The sequence below is a fragment of the Xiphophorus hellerii genome, chromosome 21, assembly GCF_003331165.1.
Source record: "Xiphophorus hellerii strain 12219 chromosome 21, Xiphophorus_hellerii-4.1, whole genome shotgun sequence".
NCBI classification, from domain to species: domain Eukaryota; kingdom Metazoa; phylum Chordata; class Actinopteri; order Cyprinodontiformes; family Poeciliidae; genus Xiphophorus; species Xiphophorus hellerii.
Window position 1 is genome coordinate 6,737,954 of NC_045692.1, and position 19,793 is coordinate 6,757,746.

At 40.0% G+C, this 19,793-nt stretch overlaps 1 protein-coding gene and 1 pseudogene across 3 annotated transcripts in view; one reads left to right on the plus strand and one right to left on the minus strand.

Moving 5' to 3' along the window:
- Positions 1–13,446, minus strand: part of LOC116712222 (leukocyte elastase inhibitor-like) — a 41,093-nt gene extending 27,647 nt beyond the window's left edge. Inside the window, exons 1-9 of one of the 3 annotated variants that reach the window (XM_032552103.1) lie at positions 13,284–13,446; positions 12,634–12,815; positions 12,408–12,548; positions 12,196–12,313; positions 11,863–12,005; positions 11,362–11,439; positions 11,133–11,222; positions 10,870–11,050; positions 6,259–6,957 (exon numbers count right to left, since the gene is read on the minus strand). In XM_032552103.1, coding sequence (XP_032407994.1) covers positions 6,731–6,957; positions 10,870–11,050; positions 11,133–11,222; positions 11,362–11,439; positions 11,863–12,005; positions 12,196–12,313; positions 12,408–12,548; positions 12,634–12,815; positions 13,284–13,353 — 1,230 coding nt within the window. In that variant the 5' untranslated portion in view covers positions 13,354–13,446 and the 3' untranslated portion in view covers positions 6,259–6,730. Of the gene's footprint in view, positions 1–6,258; positions 6,958–10,869; positions 11,051–11,132; positions 11,223–11,361; positions 11,440–11,862; positions 12,006–12,195; positions 12,314–12,407; positions 12,549–12,633; positions 12,816–13,283 lie in introns of those variants that run through there. The other 2 variants (XM_032552104.1, XM_032552105.1) reach the window with 2 other exon arrangements.
- Positions 13,447–15,252: 1,806 nt separating this feature from the next.
- Positions 15,253–19,346, plus strand: LOC116712254 (leukocyte elastase inhibitor-like; annotated as a pseudogene).
- The last annotated feature ends 447 nt before the right edge of the window (positions 19,347–19,793 follow it).

Below are 19,793 nucleotides of genomic sequence, written 5' to 3' on the forward strand. Positions count from 1 at the left end.
TAAGAGGGGGGAGCCAAACATTTCAGCTTCCTGAATTAATCTGTTCTCCCTCTAAAGAGCAGAGAGGGAACAGGTTATTTCAGGCAGCTAAAATATTACATATTAAGTATATAAACATATAATATTTATATATATTATAAATAATATGTATAAATATTATTTATATATTCATTCATATAAATTATATATATATATATATATATACTTATATATATATATATATATATAAAATAATAAGTATTTATATATAATATTTATATATATAAATATTATTTATATATTTATTCATATAAGTTATATATATATATATATAATAAGTGTATATATATATATATATATATATATATATATATCTATCTCTCTTATTTATATCTATGTTTATATATATATCTCTATATATATATACTATAATATTTATCTATATAATATTATTTATATATTTATTTCAGGTTGCTTTTTTTCGAAAACTTTTTTTCCGAAAACTGTTTATTGGTTGCCATGGCAACGAGTCTGTATGAAGCTGACAGATTGACATAAAAAATAATATAACGACCTGTTTTTCTACATTTTTCCCCTGGACAAATTGCATCATTTGTTCATAGAACGTGGCAATATTCAGATCAATCATCAAATAGGATGAAATATTTCATAAAGCATAAAGAGCCAAAGTTTGTTCAATTTTAAACCACGGCTCCTACCAAGTAAAATTAAATTATGGGCCATTATAAAGAGAAATTGGCTTTTTTCTCTCTTGTTTCTAGAACTGACAGCAACCAAACTATAGATTTATTAGCAGAGATAAAATATATTTTACATATCCAAACATCAGCATCTCAGCTTTAAGCCACATTTTATAGAATCCAATAATAACTAAATAAAGAGTTAACTGCCTCAACTAGACCCAAAAAAGGTTTTGCGTCTTTATTATTTGCTATATTAAAGACACATCATATCTTAATTTATTGAATAAGCCTGTCTGGCATTCTCATGTAAGTTTTCTCTTTATTCTTAGCACTAGAAAAGAAAAGGTCGTCCAGTGACTCTGGGTGCATCAGCACTCTAACCCCCCTTCATTCCCACCAACTTGCAACACAAAGTTACACCCTTAGCCTAAAAACTTCTTTTCCTGAATAGTCAAAATAATCGGGGCACCAAGAGAAAAACTTTGCATCCAATCCAATCATCAATCCATTCATCCAATAATCCAATTGATAGTTGTTACCGTCCCTCATCCTGAGCAGTCAAGTAGAGAGGAACAACTCCCTTTTAACAGGAAGACACTCCAGCTTAGAGAGACTGATCATATTCTATGACCTGTTCAAAATTAAGACGACTAAGAAAACAGAAAATATAGAAACATTAGGACTGGAAGCCATTTTATGAGGCCATGTAAGGAGTGTGTGCTAAAAAGAAACGCATTAAGAATCTGAACTAGATAAGTTCATATTCTTTGTATCTCTAACAGTCAGTGAGTGAGACACAGAGGTCAAATTAAGAGACCAATGAACCAAATCACTTTTTTTCCCGAAGGTAGGAAAAACCGGAGCACCCGGAGAAAACCTATGCATTTAGTTTAAAGAGTGTGTCCAGCAGTTAGTGAACGAGAGACAAAGGTCAATTTAAAAGGCACCAATTAACCTAATCACTTTTTTCCAGAAGGTAGGACAAACCGGAGCACCCGGAGAAAACCTTTGCATTTAGTTTTGTACAGGTAAGTACAAGTTATTTATTAAGGAGTTAATCTAAAGTTGATTAGATTAAATCAGAAAATTATGGTTTTGGCCAAATTGCAAGAATAAATAAAAGTCTAGGCGGAAATCATTAGTTAATGATTGGAACCGTCCGTCCATCCATTCATCCGTCCGTCCATCCATCCATCCATCCATCCATCCATCCATCCATCCATTCATCCGTCCGTTCGTCCATCCATCTTCTTTTGCTTCTCCTTCTGCTTCGGATCACAGGGGTAGCAGCCTATAAGTAAGGAGGAACTGATTCCTTCTCCTCAGCCTCTTGGTCCAGGAGTTCCCAGATCAGCTGCCTTTAACTTCTTAATAAGGGAACTTTAGCGATCTCATCGGGTCACTCCGCCTGGTTGCCAGCTACCTTTTCTATGCTCAGTTTCCTGGACAATACGCTTCCTGCGTGCCGGTGTAAATGATGTGATTTCAGGCTTCCTTGTGCTAGGGGGCGCTGGCTTTCTCTGATTGAACTTTTCCTGTGTTACCAGCTTCTCTTCTTTAAAATCTGGCAATAGCCTGCCTTCACCCAGAGGCAAAGTTCTTCTATAACGCACAAACTTTTGGTCAATCGGTGGTAGAAATTGTTCTTGTTTTTCGCTTTGCTGTTCAATTATGCTTTCATGTTTAGGTGTTTCCACAACAATATAATTTTTTACCTTTGCCTCTTTGCTCTTCATGGATTCCTTCAAATCCTCCTGTTCCTTCTGCAAATCCTTGTGTTTCTGCTGCAAATCCTCGTGTTCCTTCTTCTCCCTGTAGTATTTGTTTTTACACTCATTCACTTGTTCTGTGAGTTTTTTGATATAATCTTGATCCTGATCCCTGTTTTCTGTTAGTGCCTGTATTTGACCATTTAACCCTTTAATTTCTTCCTTCATCTTTCTCACATCAGATTCAAAACATTTTTTCTCATTCCTGGCTTCTTGCTGTTGATGTAAGGCTTTGTGTTGTCGTAAGGCTAAGAGCTCAGACTGGTTCTCAGCCTTTTCCTTCAGCAGTTCATTCATCTCATGCTCTTTCTTCATCATATGGTTGACTAATCTCCTGCGTCTCAGTTTTTCCTCCACAAATGCGGGTCCACATAATGTCAGCTGAGCTAAAAGCTGTTGATCAGGTTTTATTATGACTTTTTCTGCTGGAGGTTTTGAAAATTTCTTCATAAGAGCTTTCTTTTCTTCTGCTGCTTTGTCCAACTGCATTTCCAGATGCTCTATTTTGCCCTCAAGACGTGTGGATCTGTCTTTGTGGTGTGTAACCTCCTTCTTCAAAATGCCGATATCATTCATTTTCTGGAACAGCTCAAACTCAAGTCTCTTCACTTCATCTTGATGCCTCTCAATTGTCTTTTGGTCCGCTATGCATCGAGACTCCACTGCATCTATTCCTTTCGAAATATTATCCACCTCCTGTCTTGATTCCCTCTTGTGTTTTGTAAAAGACGTTTGCAACTCTTTGACTTTCTTTTGGTAGCTTTCATTTTCAGCCCTCAACTGATTCCTGTGGGAAATCTGGTTCTCTATCTCTCGTTGTAACTTTGGGATTGTTTTATCTTTCAGGTTCCTGTTTTGTCGGTTAGACTCCTTTAGCTCTTGAGTGAGCGAATCATTATTTTTATTTAGATGCTCAATTTGTTCCTGAGCTATTCCCAACAGTTTTTCCAGTTCATCCTCCCTCCTCAGCATTGCACCTATGTCTTTAATCCTGTGTAACCAATCCAGGACCACGATGACCAATTCATCTCTAGTCAATTGTCTAACTTCCTCTTCGTCTAACATATGAGTTTTAACTGGCGACATGTTGACTGTTCGATCGATGTATCAGAAAAGCTACGAAAAAATTCAATGTTAAATCCACTGTGGAAAAACCAACGTCCGAGCTGCTGCTTGACTTCTGCAAGTTTGATTCAGACGCTGGATATTCAAGGCATCTGTTCCTTATGATGTCATAAGGGACAGATCATTATGTTCCTTATGACACCATAACACTTTGACATCAGATTACATTAGTGGAATAATGTCATGTATGCCATGTTGCCAGGCAACAGCAAAGCCAGCTCACTTTCCACCATATTCCTGGGAGGCTTACTGTGTGTAACAGGTGTCACCATTAGGTGGCGCTCCCTCCACAGCCTGAGCCTCCATGAAAGGGAAGCTGGGAGGGTGGTGGCCAAGTGTCAATTTCCTGTGTGTGTGACCAGGTGTGTGTTTGCTGGCTGTGGCAGGTTTGGAGGAAAACGGTTTTAAATTGATCCTCTTAAATAAGTTTGTCCTGATGTGGTGTTTTTATACAGGGCCGCATTATAAAAACGGTGGCAGCGTTACCTGGGCGTGTGGTTGTTCCACATACATTTGTCTCTTTTAATCAGATTGAATTGTATGTTGTTGTTTTTTTATATTGCTTTTATCTGGTAGGGCTGCACCAGATCTACTACACCAAGTTTGACTGGTTTATGTGATGCCGTGGTTTTTAATGTGTTTTAGATTGACTTGATTAAAGTGATTTAATAATAAGCTTTAGTCATTTTGGTTTTTACAGTTTTCTCACTGCTTCCTGCTGTCCACCGGCCGGCACGCCACCTCCTCCATAGCTGCAGGGGAAGACTACCAAAAGGAAACTCAAGAAGAAAAAAACAAGTATTCTTTGAAGTAGATGGAATATGGTTGTTTTGGAGCAACGGAAGGACACATGGACATGAATGCACAAAGGAATGTTCAATGTATGATTGCATGATTTCGACAATTCGTAATAAAGAAACAGAGTTTGGGGAAGAAGACAGCGGTCCTTCTTTCGTTCGCTAAAGCTGTTCTTGTTTACAGGCTTCCAACTCGGAAGAAAGGAGAAGCAGAGACAAAACAAGACAAACATCAATTGTTACAACTGTTTCAACACTAACAGCACCAAATGTGACCAGCAGGGGGGGATCTTTTTAAACGAGATGCACCAGAACACAGAATAGTCCACAATATTTTTATTAAACAATTTCATTAAAACATTTCTCTTTTTAAAAACATGGCTTCAGGCTTACTACTCGGTCCCTGGAAAGAAAAGGGATCATGTGAAATAAAGGACAATTTAAATTATTCCAGAAAAAAAAGCAATGCAAAAGAAAACAAATTAGTAAATCAAAACGAAAGAAAGCAAACGCATTAGTGATTTCAATAACAAGCAAAACAAACCGTAAAAGAAAACACAGGCGCTTCAAACGGTGGAACAAATTGTCGTTGTCCAATTTCAAAAGCCTCTCGATGGGGCCAGAGGAGTCCTGCCCCGCTCGCTCAGCCAATCCAAGCAGCAACAGGTTTCCTTCAGAGCGGCCCAAACAAACACCGGCAAGACAAGACAGCAGAGCGTCCAAAGCGCTGCAACTCCAAGACGATCCCAAACCAGGAAACTCATTAGAAAACCTGTGGATTCAGGTAAAGTGAATTAAAATCTAAACAGGTAGCTCACCCAGCAGTGGAAACACAGCCGACCCAGGGAGAGAGCGGATCAGCAGGCGAGGACCTGATGGAAGCCGCAACGACCTCCAGCTGCAGCCGCTAACGCCAGCCGAGCAACGCCGCAGAAACGCACGGCAGGTATAGATGGCACCAAAACCCAACCACAGTCCCAGCCACAGATGGTACAAATGGCACTTACGAGTTCAGAGGAGCTGATCAAGCACACCAGCCACATGGGCAGCCGACATGTAGAAGGGGAAACAAAGACACACGCACCTCGCAGCGGCCTGCTCAGCTTTAAAGCCGTCTGCTCCGCCCACCAATCAACGGCGAGCTTCTTGCTCCACCTGCTGCACAGAGTGGGGAGGGTGGAACACCATCCCACCACATTGGGTTGATAAGCAAAATACGAGTCTATTTTCGTTTTGTTTTTTTGCTTTTCATTTTTCATTTCAAACAAAAAAAAAACGAACTGCCTGAAAATACGCGGACCTACGGAGCCCCCTAGGGGACATGGGGAATTTTTTTCTTGTGCAAAAAAAAAAAAAAAGTGAAACATTTCAGTTGATTCGTTCAAACAATTCATTGACTGAATGAGAAGTTTGTTTGTTTTTCTCAGTCAGAGATCCGACTTTAAGCTTCACGGATTTATTTTTTATGATATGTTCAATTTATCATATGGAAACAAAGGGCTGATCAGGTGTTAAGGTCCTGAATCTGTGTCCAGTAACACGCAGCTTGTTGTTTTGGGACTGATGGAGAAACCGCTCCATCAGCGGTTCCTTTGACGCGTATGAAATACAAATGGATGATGGAAGTCGGGACAGACAGTGATGGGCGGATTAATCAGCATCTCCAAGCTCTGGAGTGTCTGAACTCCAGAGCTTGGAGATGACTATCTGATGTTCACTTCTCCATGTCAAAATTGATCTTGATTATCAATGAGTTGAAAAAATACAGAGGTTTACACACAGTCAGGTGTAAAATTATTTACACTCTTTTTTTTTCATTGTCCAAAATGAAAAAAATATAGTCACTTCTCTTGATAGTAACTATCAAGAGAAGACACTCCAGAGCATGATACTGCCACCACCATCTTTTATTAAGGCTACAGTGTTGTTTCAGTGAAGTGCAGATACACGACATGAGGAAAATGTCAAGAAGATCCCAGAAGAAAAGCTGAACTTCATTTCAGGTTGATCAGACTCACTGCAGTTGATGGTATTTGAACTCCAGAAAACTGATCGCTAAAACTGACTTGAAAGGTTTTAGATTTAAACGTATAAGTTTATGATGTGCAATGAGATCATTACAGCTTTTTGTTTTGTCTTCAGTCTAAAACAATATTTTCCCTTCAAATTGACTGCAATTTTTTTTAACATTAGTTTGTAGAAATGTGACACATGTATGTATGTATGCCATGTCTTAACTACGTATCTGCATGATAATAATATTTGATCAACTAGATTGACCTTTACTGCCCTCTGTATGATTTGTTAATAAAATCTGCTGCGTTGCATCCAACCTTTCATCTTGCAGACACAAATTTCACTCGGGGCAACAGAAACGTCCAGCAAAGAGAACGGTCAGGGTGGGGTTATGGCGGATGAAGAAGAGGAAGGGGTGATCTGCAGTGAAGATTGATGGTTCTATATAACAATATTCTACTAATTTTTCAGAAGTAGCAGCAGCAGCTTCAGTTCCCTCCTCGTTCACGTCCACAAAAGCTTTGTGGGAGACTTTGGACAGAACGAGCTCCTTATTGCCAGACATACCTGTAACAGGTAAGAAAAGACACATTACATAATTATACAACATAAATACATCAATCAAATTTTATTTGTATAGCACATTTCAGCAGCAAGGCATTTCAAAGTGCTTTACATCATTACAAACACAGAAACACAATGCAACATAGAATCAATCATTAAGTCAAGTTCCATCAATAAATTTGTAATTGATTACATTTCAAATACAATCCTAAACAGGTGGGTTTTTAGTTGAGATTTAAAAGCAGTCAATGTTTCTGCTGTTTTACAGTTTTCTGGAAGTTCGTTCCAAATTTGTGGTTCATAGATGCTGAAAGCTGCTTCTCCTCGTTTGGTTCTGGTTCTGGGGATGCAGAGCAGAACCAGAACCGGAAGACCTGAGAGGTCTGGAAGGTTGATACAACAACAGCAGGTCTTTAATGTATTGTGGTGCTAAGCCGTTCAGTGATTTATAAACTAACAACAGTATTTTAAAGTCTATTCTTTGAGCTACAGGGAGCCAGTGTAGGGACTTTAAAACTGGTGTTATGTGCTCCATCTTCCTGGTTTTAGTGAGAACGCGAGCAGCAGCATTCTGGATCAGCTGCAGCTGTTTGATTGATTTGTTGGACAGACCTGTGAAGACGCTGTTGCAATAATCAATACGACTGAAGATGAACGCATGGATGAGTTTCTCTAGATCTGGCTGAGACATTAGTCCTTTAATCCTGGAAATGTTCTTCAGGTGATAGAAGGCCGACTTTGTAACTGTCTTTATGTGGCTCTGGAGGTTCAGGTCAGAGTCCATCACTACTCCCAGGTTTCGGGCCTGATCGCTGATTTTCAGTTGTAATAACTGAAGCTGTGCATTGACTCTAGATCTATAACTCTAGATCGTTCCTCTTTAGGTCCAAAAATAAGAACTTCAGTTTTGTTTCTGTTCAGCTGGAGAAAGTTTTGGCACATCCACACATTTATCTGCTCTAAGCATCTGTTCAGTGATTGGATGGGGTCAAAGGTCACCTGGTGACATCGTAATGTAGAGCTGTGTGTCATCTGCATAGTTATGGTAGCTAATATTATTTCCTGTTATAACCTGAGCTAGTGGGAGCATATAAGTATTGAATAAAATGGGCCCTAGGGTTGAACCTTGGGGTACCCCACATGTGACCTTTGACCTCTTTGACGAGAAGTTTTCAATTGAAACAAAGAAATCCCTGTTCTTTATGTAGGATTCAAACCAGTTAAGCACTGGACCGGAGAGTCCGACCCAACTCTCCAGTCGATTCAGTAATATGTTATGGTCAACAGTGTCAAAAGCTGCACTGAGGTCCAACAGAACCAGCACTGTGGTTCTGCCACAGTCCGTATTTATATGGATGTCATTGAACACTTTTACGAGGGCGGTCTCTGTGCTGTGGTGACCATGGAAACCAGACTGGAAGGAGTCAAAGCGGTTGGTTATAGTTAGGAAGCTAGTTAATTGTTTACACACAGCTTTTTCAATAACTTTGCTGATGAATGGGAGGTCAAAGGTCGGCCTGTAATTCTGCAGTAGTGATTTGTCCAGATTGTTCTTTTTTATCAGTGGTTTGATTACTGCTGTTTTCAGAGCCTGGGGGAAAACGCCTGATGAGAGCGATGAGTTTACTATCTGGATCAGATCAGCAGCAATAACAGGCAGGACTTTCTTAAAGAAATGTTCTAGAGTTATAGATCTAGGACATCCAGACAGCAGGAACTGGAGCTTAGTTGACTTATAATTTCCTGTAGGGTTTTATAATTAAGTAGTTGAAATTGGGTCATTTTTCCTGTATTTGTTTTGTTTGGGCTCAGCATTGGTACTGACTTTATAGTGGATGTGCAGATTAATGCTCTGATTTTTTGAATTTTCTCTGAAAAGAAGCTGGAAAACTGGTTGCAGGCGGCAATACATTGGAATTCAGGCGGTAACGTCACAAATAAAGCTCGAGCATTGTTAATGTTGTTGTTTATGACATCTGCAAAGAAAGCCTCTCTTGCATGTTTTAGTGTTAAATGATAGTTACGTAGTCTTTCTTTATAGATGTCACAATGAACGTGGAGTTGAGTTTTACGCCATTTTCGTTCTGCCCTACGGCAGAGTTGTCTTGCAGATCTAACTGTGTATTTCTCCATGGAGATTTCTTTTTGCCAGACACAACCTTCATTTTAATTGGGGCAATGGAATCAATAATATCTGAAACTTTAGACTGAAAATCATTTACCAACTTATCTACATCATTACAGCTTAAGGGTGAGGAAGAAGAGTAGATTTGATTAAAAGTTTCTGCTGTGTTTTCAGTGAGAGAACGTTTTGTGATGGTTGCTGTTTGTCCAAGTGGGTTAAAAGATAAAGAACTTTCAAAGATAACAGGAAGTGATCCGACAGGGCGACATCAGTTACAGAGACATTGGAAATATTCACACCCTTACTGATAACCAGGTCCAGTGTGTGTCCTTGAGTGTGTGTTGCTTGTTTGACATGTTGTGTTAGACCAAAAGTCTCTAAAATATTAGCGAGCTTTTTTGCCCCTCTGTCTTGGAGGTTGTCAACATGAATGTTGAAATCACCGACAATTATTAAACAATCATAATCAATACATATGAGAGATAGAAGTTCATTCAAGTCAGTAAAGAAATTTTCCACAAAAGTTGGAGTTTTGTATAAAGTTACTGTCAAAGTTCGTTTGTGGCCTTTAACCTCAATTCCAAGATACTCAAAAGAGGTGAAGTGACCCAAAGAGATTTTACTACTATTTATTATATTCTTAAATATTGAAGCCACGCCTCCTCCTTTTTTATGTTTTCTATTCTCACTGAAGAAATTGTAGTTAGGAGGCGCAGATTCAATTAGTGCGATCGATTCATTATTGCCATTCAACCATGTTTCTGTCAGAAACATAACATCGATATTATGCTCAGTGATGAAATCATTAATTAATAGAGCTTTAGCACAAAGAGATCTTGTATTTAAAAGAGCGAGTTTAAGTGACTTGGGGGCCAAGAGTTCTTCAGTCTGAGGTTCCTTTAGGCAGGGGAACATTCTGATGTTTGAATTATGTCCCCTGTATTTTATGTTTCTGTTTCTTGTAAATTTTCTTGTAGTTATCCGGACAGGTAATGTCCTGTTCTGCAGTGCTGGGGGGCCAGACACATTCTGGAGCAAGAAGGGTGTAAAGATAAAATCTGGACCCCGGCCTCAGACCTCAGAAACGCAGAGTGATGGATCCTCTGGGAAGTTAGAGTCAGGTGGCTTAAATGAAGTGAGGTCTGCTGCGTGAGCGCTAAGGAGAGACGTCCCAAGTACAACCTGTTGATTCATTCCATCTGTAAATTTAAGAAACTCCGGTCCAGAAGACATTTCTTCATGTGTATCTTGTGAATCCTGTGAATGAGTGGGTGAGCAGAGAGGGAGGGGAGAAGGAGGAAGGGAACCAGTCGCTCTGTCTTCAGTCGATGTCGTATCAGCTTGTTTTTGTTCCTGATAAGGTTTCTTCCTAGTCAGAAATCCTGGAGCCTGTTCTTCTGAAGCGATGATCACGTTGCTGTCCTTGTTGATAAAGTGAAAAAGATTTGCAGTGAGCAGCTTTATCCCATGTTTATTAAGATTGCGTCCGCTTCTTCCAAAAAGGTGAAAGCGCTGCCGATAGATCCAGAGGTTACCGATGAAGGTCAATACATAACATATGATTAAAATAAATATCAGTTTTCATTAATAAGAGTTTGGTTATGTGACTGCATCTTCCTCCTTATTTCATGTCATTTCTAGTTTTCCTCCAGAGAGGACGGATCAATAAACTGTTGCCTGGATCTGACATATGTCAAAGGTCATCACTGCAGCATCTGAGCACAGCTGGTTGTTCTGACATTCAACCAAACAACATCTCAAACGTCTCAGTCTCCTTCCACATGTCTCACCAGAGAAGTCACACTTTGTCTGGTCAAAAGCGTCCACCATGCCCATGCTGCTCAGGACTTCAATCAGGTCATACGTCTCCTCCAGCTTGAATCGAGGAAGCTTCACCTGGACCTTACAGCATTCCATCTTGTCTGGATGAGTCCACTCCATGAATTTCTCATAGGTCAGAAGTTTCTCCAGCTGGTTGGACAATATATCAATAATCAGATGCGTCAAGGTGACGACAGAGATGAATTCATCTGTGAGACTGAGAGAGTCCTACCTTCTCCAGACCTGTTGTATCGTCCTCTATGTCTTTCGGTAAAATGATGAGCATGCTCAGTTCCTTCCCTTTGTAAGGCATCTCCAGGATCTGTCCAGCAGAAACATTTCAGACGTTACAGCAAAGAAAAACACTTAATATGTACAGGAATCACAGTCAATATTTACCTGAAATCTGATGAATCTATTGCTGACTATAATACCTGACTGATAACCATGTGATTCATTACCTGACAGTTGACTTCATCAATGACGGTGAAGGGGAAATCTTCTTCCTGAAACATCATCTTTACTGGTTTTGTTGTGTTCTGAAGACAGTTAAAGACACATAAAGCATTTTTTTAAACTACTTAAGACAGTCGTTTGCAAAATAAATACATTTTAAATAATAATAAAAAAAACAACAACTAATGTTCTTGTGCAGGTTTGTATTAGTGTGCTAATGGAGAAGTTTATATGCAAATGCAAAATGTATGTAATTGTGAATAGCAAAGTAAGTGTTCAAGCTTGTAATTGTAATCAGTTTCATTTTCAATACTGTCTTCCTATTTATATCAGAAAAATGACGTCCTGCAGCCATTTCTTTGCATTTTTATGGCAAATGCAAAATATGTACAGTGGTATAAACAACATAGAGACCAAAACAAGGCTAGCTAACTAAAAGAGAAGCAAATGTTTCTTTAATGAATTCAAACCCAGCTTGCTGTAAGAAACTGTTTATGTTCTGTCACCTTGTTGAGTCTAAACTGATCATCTGCAGTATCAAATTTAAAGAATTGTTCATCCCAGGCAGCTTTAAAGTAGATGGCATTGACCAGAACCAGCCTGGTCATGTCGTCCACTCCGTCCTCAGCCACAATATCCTTGATTTTACCTGGTGACAACATGGAGGCAACTTGGATCAGAACCAACACCAGAGAGACTGAAGCTTTTAGCAGAATGACAATAACACACTGTTCCACTAGATGGAGCTCTTGATCCTTAGAGTTCATCGTCAGTATTGTGCAAACTAGTTGAGGTCATGTGATGAACTGATGGTGTGTGTGTCAGTGTGTGTGATCCACCTTGTGTCTGTTCCTCCACCCAGTTGTTGATCTGGACCCTGGCTTCCTCACTGCTGGTTCTGAAGTCCACAGCCTCCAACTCTGAGTCGTAGTGAGTTTTTGTTTGGGTTAAAAACTCCTGGAAGAACAAACAGCATCATTGAATTCATCCTGGAAACATTCCCTATCTATGGTCTAAGTGCTCATGAAAATGTCCACTAACACCAGTTTACCTGCAGAAAGTTGTAGGATTTCTCTCCATACAGTCTGTTGGCAACACTGAGAGCAAATTGAGATGCTGGTTTGTTGATCTCACTCAGCAGTTTGGCAAACAGAGTGTGGACATCATCCTGACAATCCTGGATTTTCAAGCACTGCGGACAAAATGTTTGACATTATTCCAGTTGTGTCCCACCACATTCTCCGTTCAGCCGTGTCTTGTTCGATGTGTAGCATCACCTCTGATATCTGAGTGGCTGTGTCTCCTCTGGCTCCCAGCATCACCATAGCCAGAGCTGAAGAGATGCTGAAAGGAGAGAAGAAGATGTTTGCAGTCTTCTTGTCCTCACTCAGCTTTCTGAGCAGAGCCAGAGAGAAGGTGGGGTTGGGCTCGGAGAGAGGAATGGAGGCGGCCATTGTTTCTAAAAAGAAGGAAGTAAAAACATTTTCTTAGCAACTTTAACTTGCCCCAATCAGATGCAACCTTAAGCCTACATTCATAGTAGTGCTGCTCTGTTTCGTTCTCGTTAGAAACCTTGAACAGGTCATTGCTTAAAAACATAAATGTTTAACCTCTTAAATTATATAACAATTATGGTTCTATCAATAATCATATCTTTCTAATAGATGCTATGGACACGTTTTACACACCAGCTTCCCATCAGCCAAGCTTTTGTATAAGTTTAACTGCAATGACCAATGCTCTCTACATGTTTAGTTCAAACTCTCTCGTGGGGTCCATCAGAGGAAGTGTCGCGGTTGTTCCACTCGACCCATCCTGGGACTCCATCCCGGTTCAAACTGCCTGTCTGTACACAAACTCTGAGGACCGTCCTTTCCCTTGTTTTGCTTCCAGACGCAAGACGAACAGAACAGTTTTGTTTACGTGCCTTTTTCTCCGACCGACGTTTCTTCCTCGTTCGCATCATTGGAGGGAAAACGACAAACAGAGTTGAACATTATTGCTGCTGCAGCTCGAATACAAACACGCCCAAAACTCAGCTCAGACTCAGCGGCTCGCTGCTCCGACAGCTGCTGTGAAGTGACGTCATTCTGACTAGGCTGTCCCGTAATCGTGGGAATTTCGGCTCTTTTCAGAGAGCCGGCTCTCGTGGCTCGGCTCCCGACGAAGCGCGCGTGGGGTTTTGCTGAGGAGATGAACTCACCTGAAAACAAAGTTCTGCCGCGAGCAGACTCCATTCAGCGCGCAGCCAATAACAGAGTGAGAGCTAAGCAGGAAAAAGTGAGGGGAAAAATGGGGAGGCGACTTTCTCTCTCTTCTACTCTCTGCCTCCACCTCTCATGTGATGTGTTTGCTGTTCCGCTGTTTGTCCCCTGATAATGAAGAACGGCTCTTCATTATACGGGAAGAGCCGGTCCCCGTCGTTCACTTCAGAGAGCCGACTGTAAGAGCCAAATCATTCGCGACCGACCCAAAAAATGACTCATTTTCCCTGACAAGACGTCATGTTTCTGGTGAATTCCTGATTAGATCTGCTTATGATACGAGCAACAGAAGTTTATTAAAATTTAGATTGTAATAGTATAACGCTCTCCTGTCTACTTGAGTAGCACACAGTGGTGAAGTGTTGACCGCTCCAGTATTCTAGGTGCTCTGCTGGATGACACCCAGCCGCTTTAGAGACGATTGAACTGCAGGCCAGCCACAGCCTGACCTGGACTTCATCAGAAAACTACAGGCCAAACCAGCAACTATCACAGAATGGTATAGAGAAGTAGTTAGGGTCCTCCCTCATGAAAGGATTAGTGCAGTTAAGGGTAATGAGAAACATTTCATTGATATGCGGTCTCCTGTGCTTGGCTATTTACCTAAAGAGTTGATGCAACTTGTGATGAGAGGTCAGGATCCTATAAAGTGAAAAGTCTCACCAGGTCTTAACAAAAGAACATCCTCCTTTTGATGTACTAAGCATTTTTCTTCTTTCTTTTATCACTCGGCTAGCTATGATTGCGTTGCTGTCAGGCTTTCAATATGTCTGTAAATGTTTGGTGACCACGGAAGACGTGATTTGACATGAATGTGACATTGTACGGAGGCAATTTTGTGGTTGTTGTTTGTTTCTGTTTCTCTTTCCTATAATCTACTCATGTAAGGTGATAGGCAGCACAGTGCACAATTTCCTGTCCTTTTCTCTGCTTGTGAAAACACAAAACTAATAAAAAGGTTTAAAAAATAGAAAGAAAGAAAGAAAAAACAAACTAGGATGTCCTGAGCGCGTCATCGTGAAAACGGGAAGTTGGCCGGGATTCATGCTGCCTGGAACAATGACTGTTTGTTTATACAGTAACAGTAATGGGCAATGAAAAAAAAAAAGGCTAACTTTTTTTTTACCCCTTCTCATATTCTTTCTTTGGCGTTACACATCACACTAAAGTTTTATTCAATTATAATTTGGAGTTTGAAAACTAAAAAAAGCAGGACGACAACCTGTCCATCAAGCTTAATGATGATTCTTGAAGAGTTGGATGCAGGCGGCCCTCGAGTGAATTCCTCACACTTCCCATCTGGACCCCCCCGAAAAACCATCATCATGTAATTCAATATTATCGTCATGAAGATAATATGACGATAAAGTACAAAGTACTTTCATTTGTACTTTCATTACAAATGAAAGTACTTTTTTTCTGGTTTTTTCTCTTTTTTGTCATTTGAAATAACGCTACAACACTACAAATACAATCAGCAGTTCAGGTTTCATTTATGTATTTTGTAGGAGGATGAAGGAAGAGTCTGGAAACACCCACTTTTTGCACAGAGCAAATAGTTTACCATATTTGTCGAGGCAACCAGAGTCTGAACCCAGTTTTAGGGAGCACTGAACAAGTAAGAGCAGCAGGATGAAGTCGCTTTGGAACAGACTCTCCAGAAAGTCAGAGAGACACTCCAACAAAGATGTGGACGGTGGGAAAACAAGAGGCAAGTATACTTATGTTTGCTTTATGTTTTGCTCAAGGTTCAAAGGTCTACAGTGATGATTAGACCTTTAATAAACAGAAGAGAACAGGGATCCATTTCGAGTATCTGGAGGTGCAGGAGTGTTGTTAGGATCCAGAAACTCTGGGGGCTTAGCCCCAGCACAGAAATACGGCTTTATTTTCTACTTGCAAACGTAGAACATTTATAGACCTTAGCCTGTTTGCTGTTTTTAAATTGAATTTGAATTAAACATTAAACAAAAACGTATGCAATCATGTTTACTTGGTTGTCTTTAAAGCAAGGGTGCTCAAGTCCAGTCCTCAAGAGCTGCCGTCCTGCAACTTTTAGATGCATCTTTACTCCAACAGACCAGGATCAGCTCTGAACGGACCTGCTTATGAGCCATTCATTTGGTTCAGGTGTGTTGAAGGAGGGAAGCATCTGAAAGTTGCAGGCTGGTAGCTTTCAAGGACTGGACTTGAGCTCCCCTACACTAAAGTGTGTAAGTGTGGCATAAAGAACCGTGAATACCTTTTGTAAGGCATTAGGGAAATTTGAGGGGTTAAGTTTTTTTTGCTTCATTTTATTTTTACAGTCCTGCATTTTCAGATAAACATAAGAACTTCTACTAAATATTAGTATTAACGGCAGCGGCTTCCTCTCAATTAAAAAATCCTGCAGCATCCAAAGAACGACTTTCTGCAGATATATGTTCATCTGCTCATCAGATGTTCTATGACTGTCTATGACGTGTGTGATCATGCAATGGGAACCTCTCTGTGGTCGATATAATGTGTACATAAGGACATAAAATACATTTATTTTCTAGGTAACAGCCAAATGAACCTTTGGATGAAGAGTTAATATCTGCTACAGTTGTTTATATGTATTGTCTGCAAATTTTGATGACACAACTTACTGGTACAAATTGATCAGCATAAATAATGATGACACACCTGATCTCCTTTATTCATATCAGACACAACAGGATCCTCCAGCCTTCTCTCCAAGGCCAACACCAACTTCTCTCTGGCTCTGCTCAGAAAGCTGAGTGAGGACAAGAAGACTGCAAACATCTTCTTCTCTCCTTTCAGCATCTCTTCGGCTCTGGCTATGGTGATGCTGGGAGCCAGAGGAGACACAGCCACTCAGATAGCAGAGGTAGTCGGCATTAAACTCCTGTGTGTCCGTTTTAAATGTAAAACTGAGATGGACATGAATGTATCCTTCTTAACTGAAGTATACTGTACGGCGTTTCTTCATCCTGCCTTCTTGGATCTCCTACTCTGCATATAACAAATGTTTCAAATCTTCTGTACTGAGTTTTTCTTTCCTTGATTGCGCCTCTGTGTAACAGCTCCAGTCTTCTATCTCCACAGTGCTTGGGAATCCAGGATTGTCAGGATGATGTCCACACTGTTTGGTAAAATGATGACTGAGATGAATAAGCCAAGATCTCCATTTGTCCTCAGTGTTGCCAACAGACTGTATGGAGAGAAGTCCTACGGCTTTCTGCAGGTGAGGATGTGTTGCTGTGGCAACAGCGGTAGGAATTGGTCCTGGAATTACAGTAGTGTGTAAATAGGTGAATGACTGAATGTAGTGTAAAGTGATTTTAAGTCTTGATAAAGCGCCATACAAGTATAGGGTATCTACCATTTGGCAGACATTTCTGTGAGTATGAGTGGGAATTATTCTATGATAATGATGCCGTTTGTTCTTCCAGGAGTTTTTAACCCAAACAAAAACTCACTACGACTCAGAGTTGGAGGCTGTGGACTTCAGAACCAGCAGTGAGGAAGCCAGGGTCAAGATCAACAACTGGGTGGAGGAACAGACACAAGGTGGATCACACACACTGACACACACACCATCAGTTCATCACATGACCCCAACTAGTTCATGTTTGTTAGTTTGTTAAAAGCTTCAGTCTCTCTGGTGTTGGTTCTGATCCAAGTTGCCTCCATGTTGTCACCAGGTAAAATCAAGGATATGGTACATGAGGACGGAGTGGACAGCATGACCAGGCTGGTTCTGGTCAATGCTTTGTACTTCATTGGAAGCTGGAGTGAACCATTTGAACGAAGTTCCACTCATGAGGCTCAGTTCAGACTCAACAAGGTGACAGAGAACATGAACAATTTTAGCCAGAAAGCAGGGTTAGAATGAATAAGATAAATATTTGCTTCTCTTTTAAGGCAACTTGGTTTGTATGTACTTTAAATATTTTGTGTGTTTTATATGATAAAGCCTTCTAATATAAAGTAAAATTACCTGAATGTGTAGAAGGAAAGAAAGCAGAATGATTAAATTATAATTTGGCTTCAGAATCCACTGCTCTACTAATTTAGCTGTGATGGAGTTTGTGGAATAAGTTGCTGGGGCAGCTGATCAGAAACAGTCTATGAATGGGATAGGCAAGGATAAGCCTCGGCTTCAGCCCATTTCTTTTTTGGTCTATTATTGTTTTGTAAAATAGCGGGGGGTCTTTTTGTGTGTTTTTTTTAAATTTTTTTATTAACCTAACCTGCCCCTGAAATGCTTCAATTCTAAATACTTCTCCTTTTTGTCTTCAGAACACAACTAAACCAGTGCAGCTGATGAATCAAGAAAACTATTTCCCCATCACGGTCATTCGTGAAGTCAACTGTCAGGTAATGAATCAAATGTTCAATCAGGTATTTTGAACATCAACAAGCTCATCAAACCGGCAGCGATTTTAGCATCTAATGTATTAAGTGTTTTTCTTTGCTGTAATGTCTGAAATGTTTCTGCTGGACAGATCCTGGAGATGCCTTACAAAGGGAAGGAACTGAGCATGCTCATCATTTTACCTAAAGACATAGAGGACGATACAACAGGTCTGGAGAAGGTAGGACTCTCTCAGTCTCACAGGTTAATTCATCTCTATCTTCAATTTGACACATCTGATGATTCATATATTGTCCATCCAGCTGGAAAAACGTTTGACCTACGAGAAATTTACTAAGTGGACTCATCCAAACAAGATGAAACGCCGTAAGGTCGAGGTGAAGATTCCTCGATTCAAGCTGGAGGAGACGTATGACCTGAATGAAGTCCTGAGCAGCATGGGCATGGTGGACGCTTTTGAACAGTCAAAGTGTGACTTCTCTGGTGAGACATGTGGAAGGAGACTGAGACGTTTCAGATGTTGTTTGGTTGACTGTCAGAACAACCAGCTGTTTTAGTTTTGTTTTTGTTTTTTGTGGTTTGCAACCATGTAATATGTCTTTCCTTACCTGTTACAGGTATGTCTGGCAACAAGGAGCTCTATCTGTCCAATGTCTCCCACAAAGCTTTTGTGGACGTGAACGAGGAGGGAACGGAAGCTGGAGCTGCTACTGATACAAAATCATATTCTTTGTTTGATACACCACCAACCTTCATTGCAGATCACCCCTTCCTCTTCTTCATCCGCCATAACCCCACCCTGACCGTTCTCTTTGCTGGACGCTACTGCTGCCCCGAGTGAAATTTGAGTCTGCAAGATGAAAGCTTGGATTTAATGCAGTAAATCTTTATTTATAAATCATATAGAGGGCAGTAAAGGTCCATCCATGTGGTCAAATATATAATCAGAATGTAGATAAAGACATGGCACTGAAAACCTAATAATCTGCCAAATATTGCTTTTTGCCAATGATGGTTAGATTTGGGGTTTTTTTGTTTGTTTTTTTGTTAGTCGAACTCCGGTTGGTAGTTAATATTGCAAAAGATAAACTGGGTCTTCTGTTATGTGTAACAAGCATGTTAATTAACACTTATTTATATTACATGTATGTGTCGTGTCTCTTAAGTTTCTACAAACTCATGTTAAAATAGGTTCTTGTGAATCCTTTCACAAATGTTTCATATATTGTAAAATGTATCAATCAAACTGAAATAATGTTCAGCTGTTCTATCAGGATCTTCTTGTCATTTTTCTCATGTTGCGTATCTGCACTTCACTGAAACAACACTGTAGCCACAATAAAAGATGGTGGTGGCAGTATCATGCTTTGGAGTGGCTTCTCTTAATATTCCTTACATAAACCGTAAACACATAAAATATGATAAAAACAAATTAGAGGTGTGGCGATCGATCGGCCATCAAATACAATAAATCTGTGTGTACTTATTTATTGTATTTTGTTAGGTTTAGCAATGGAAATTATGTCAACATCTGGTTCTGTTTTAATTTTAAGGGTACATTTGTTAATGGAAAAAATACGGCCATGGACAGAATCTTTAAAATGTGAAAATTAAGAACAGAAAAAATAAAATGTCTAATTTGTCAGAATAACAAAGAACTAAACAACATTCAGAATAAAGGTGACAGTAAAATAGGTACCTTTAAATCAATTCAACAATGTGGTGCCTTCCAAAAGAAAAACTTTTATTTGATAAGATTATGATGCGGGGTATACATCATAATTGTGATGGCGGACCAGAGGGGAAATTG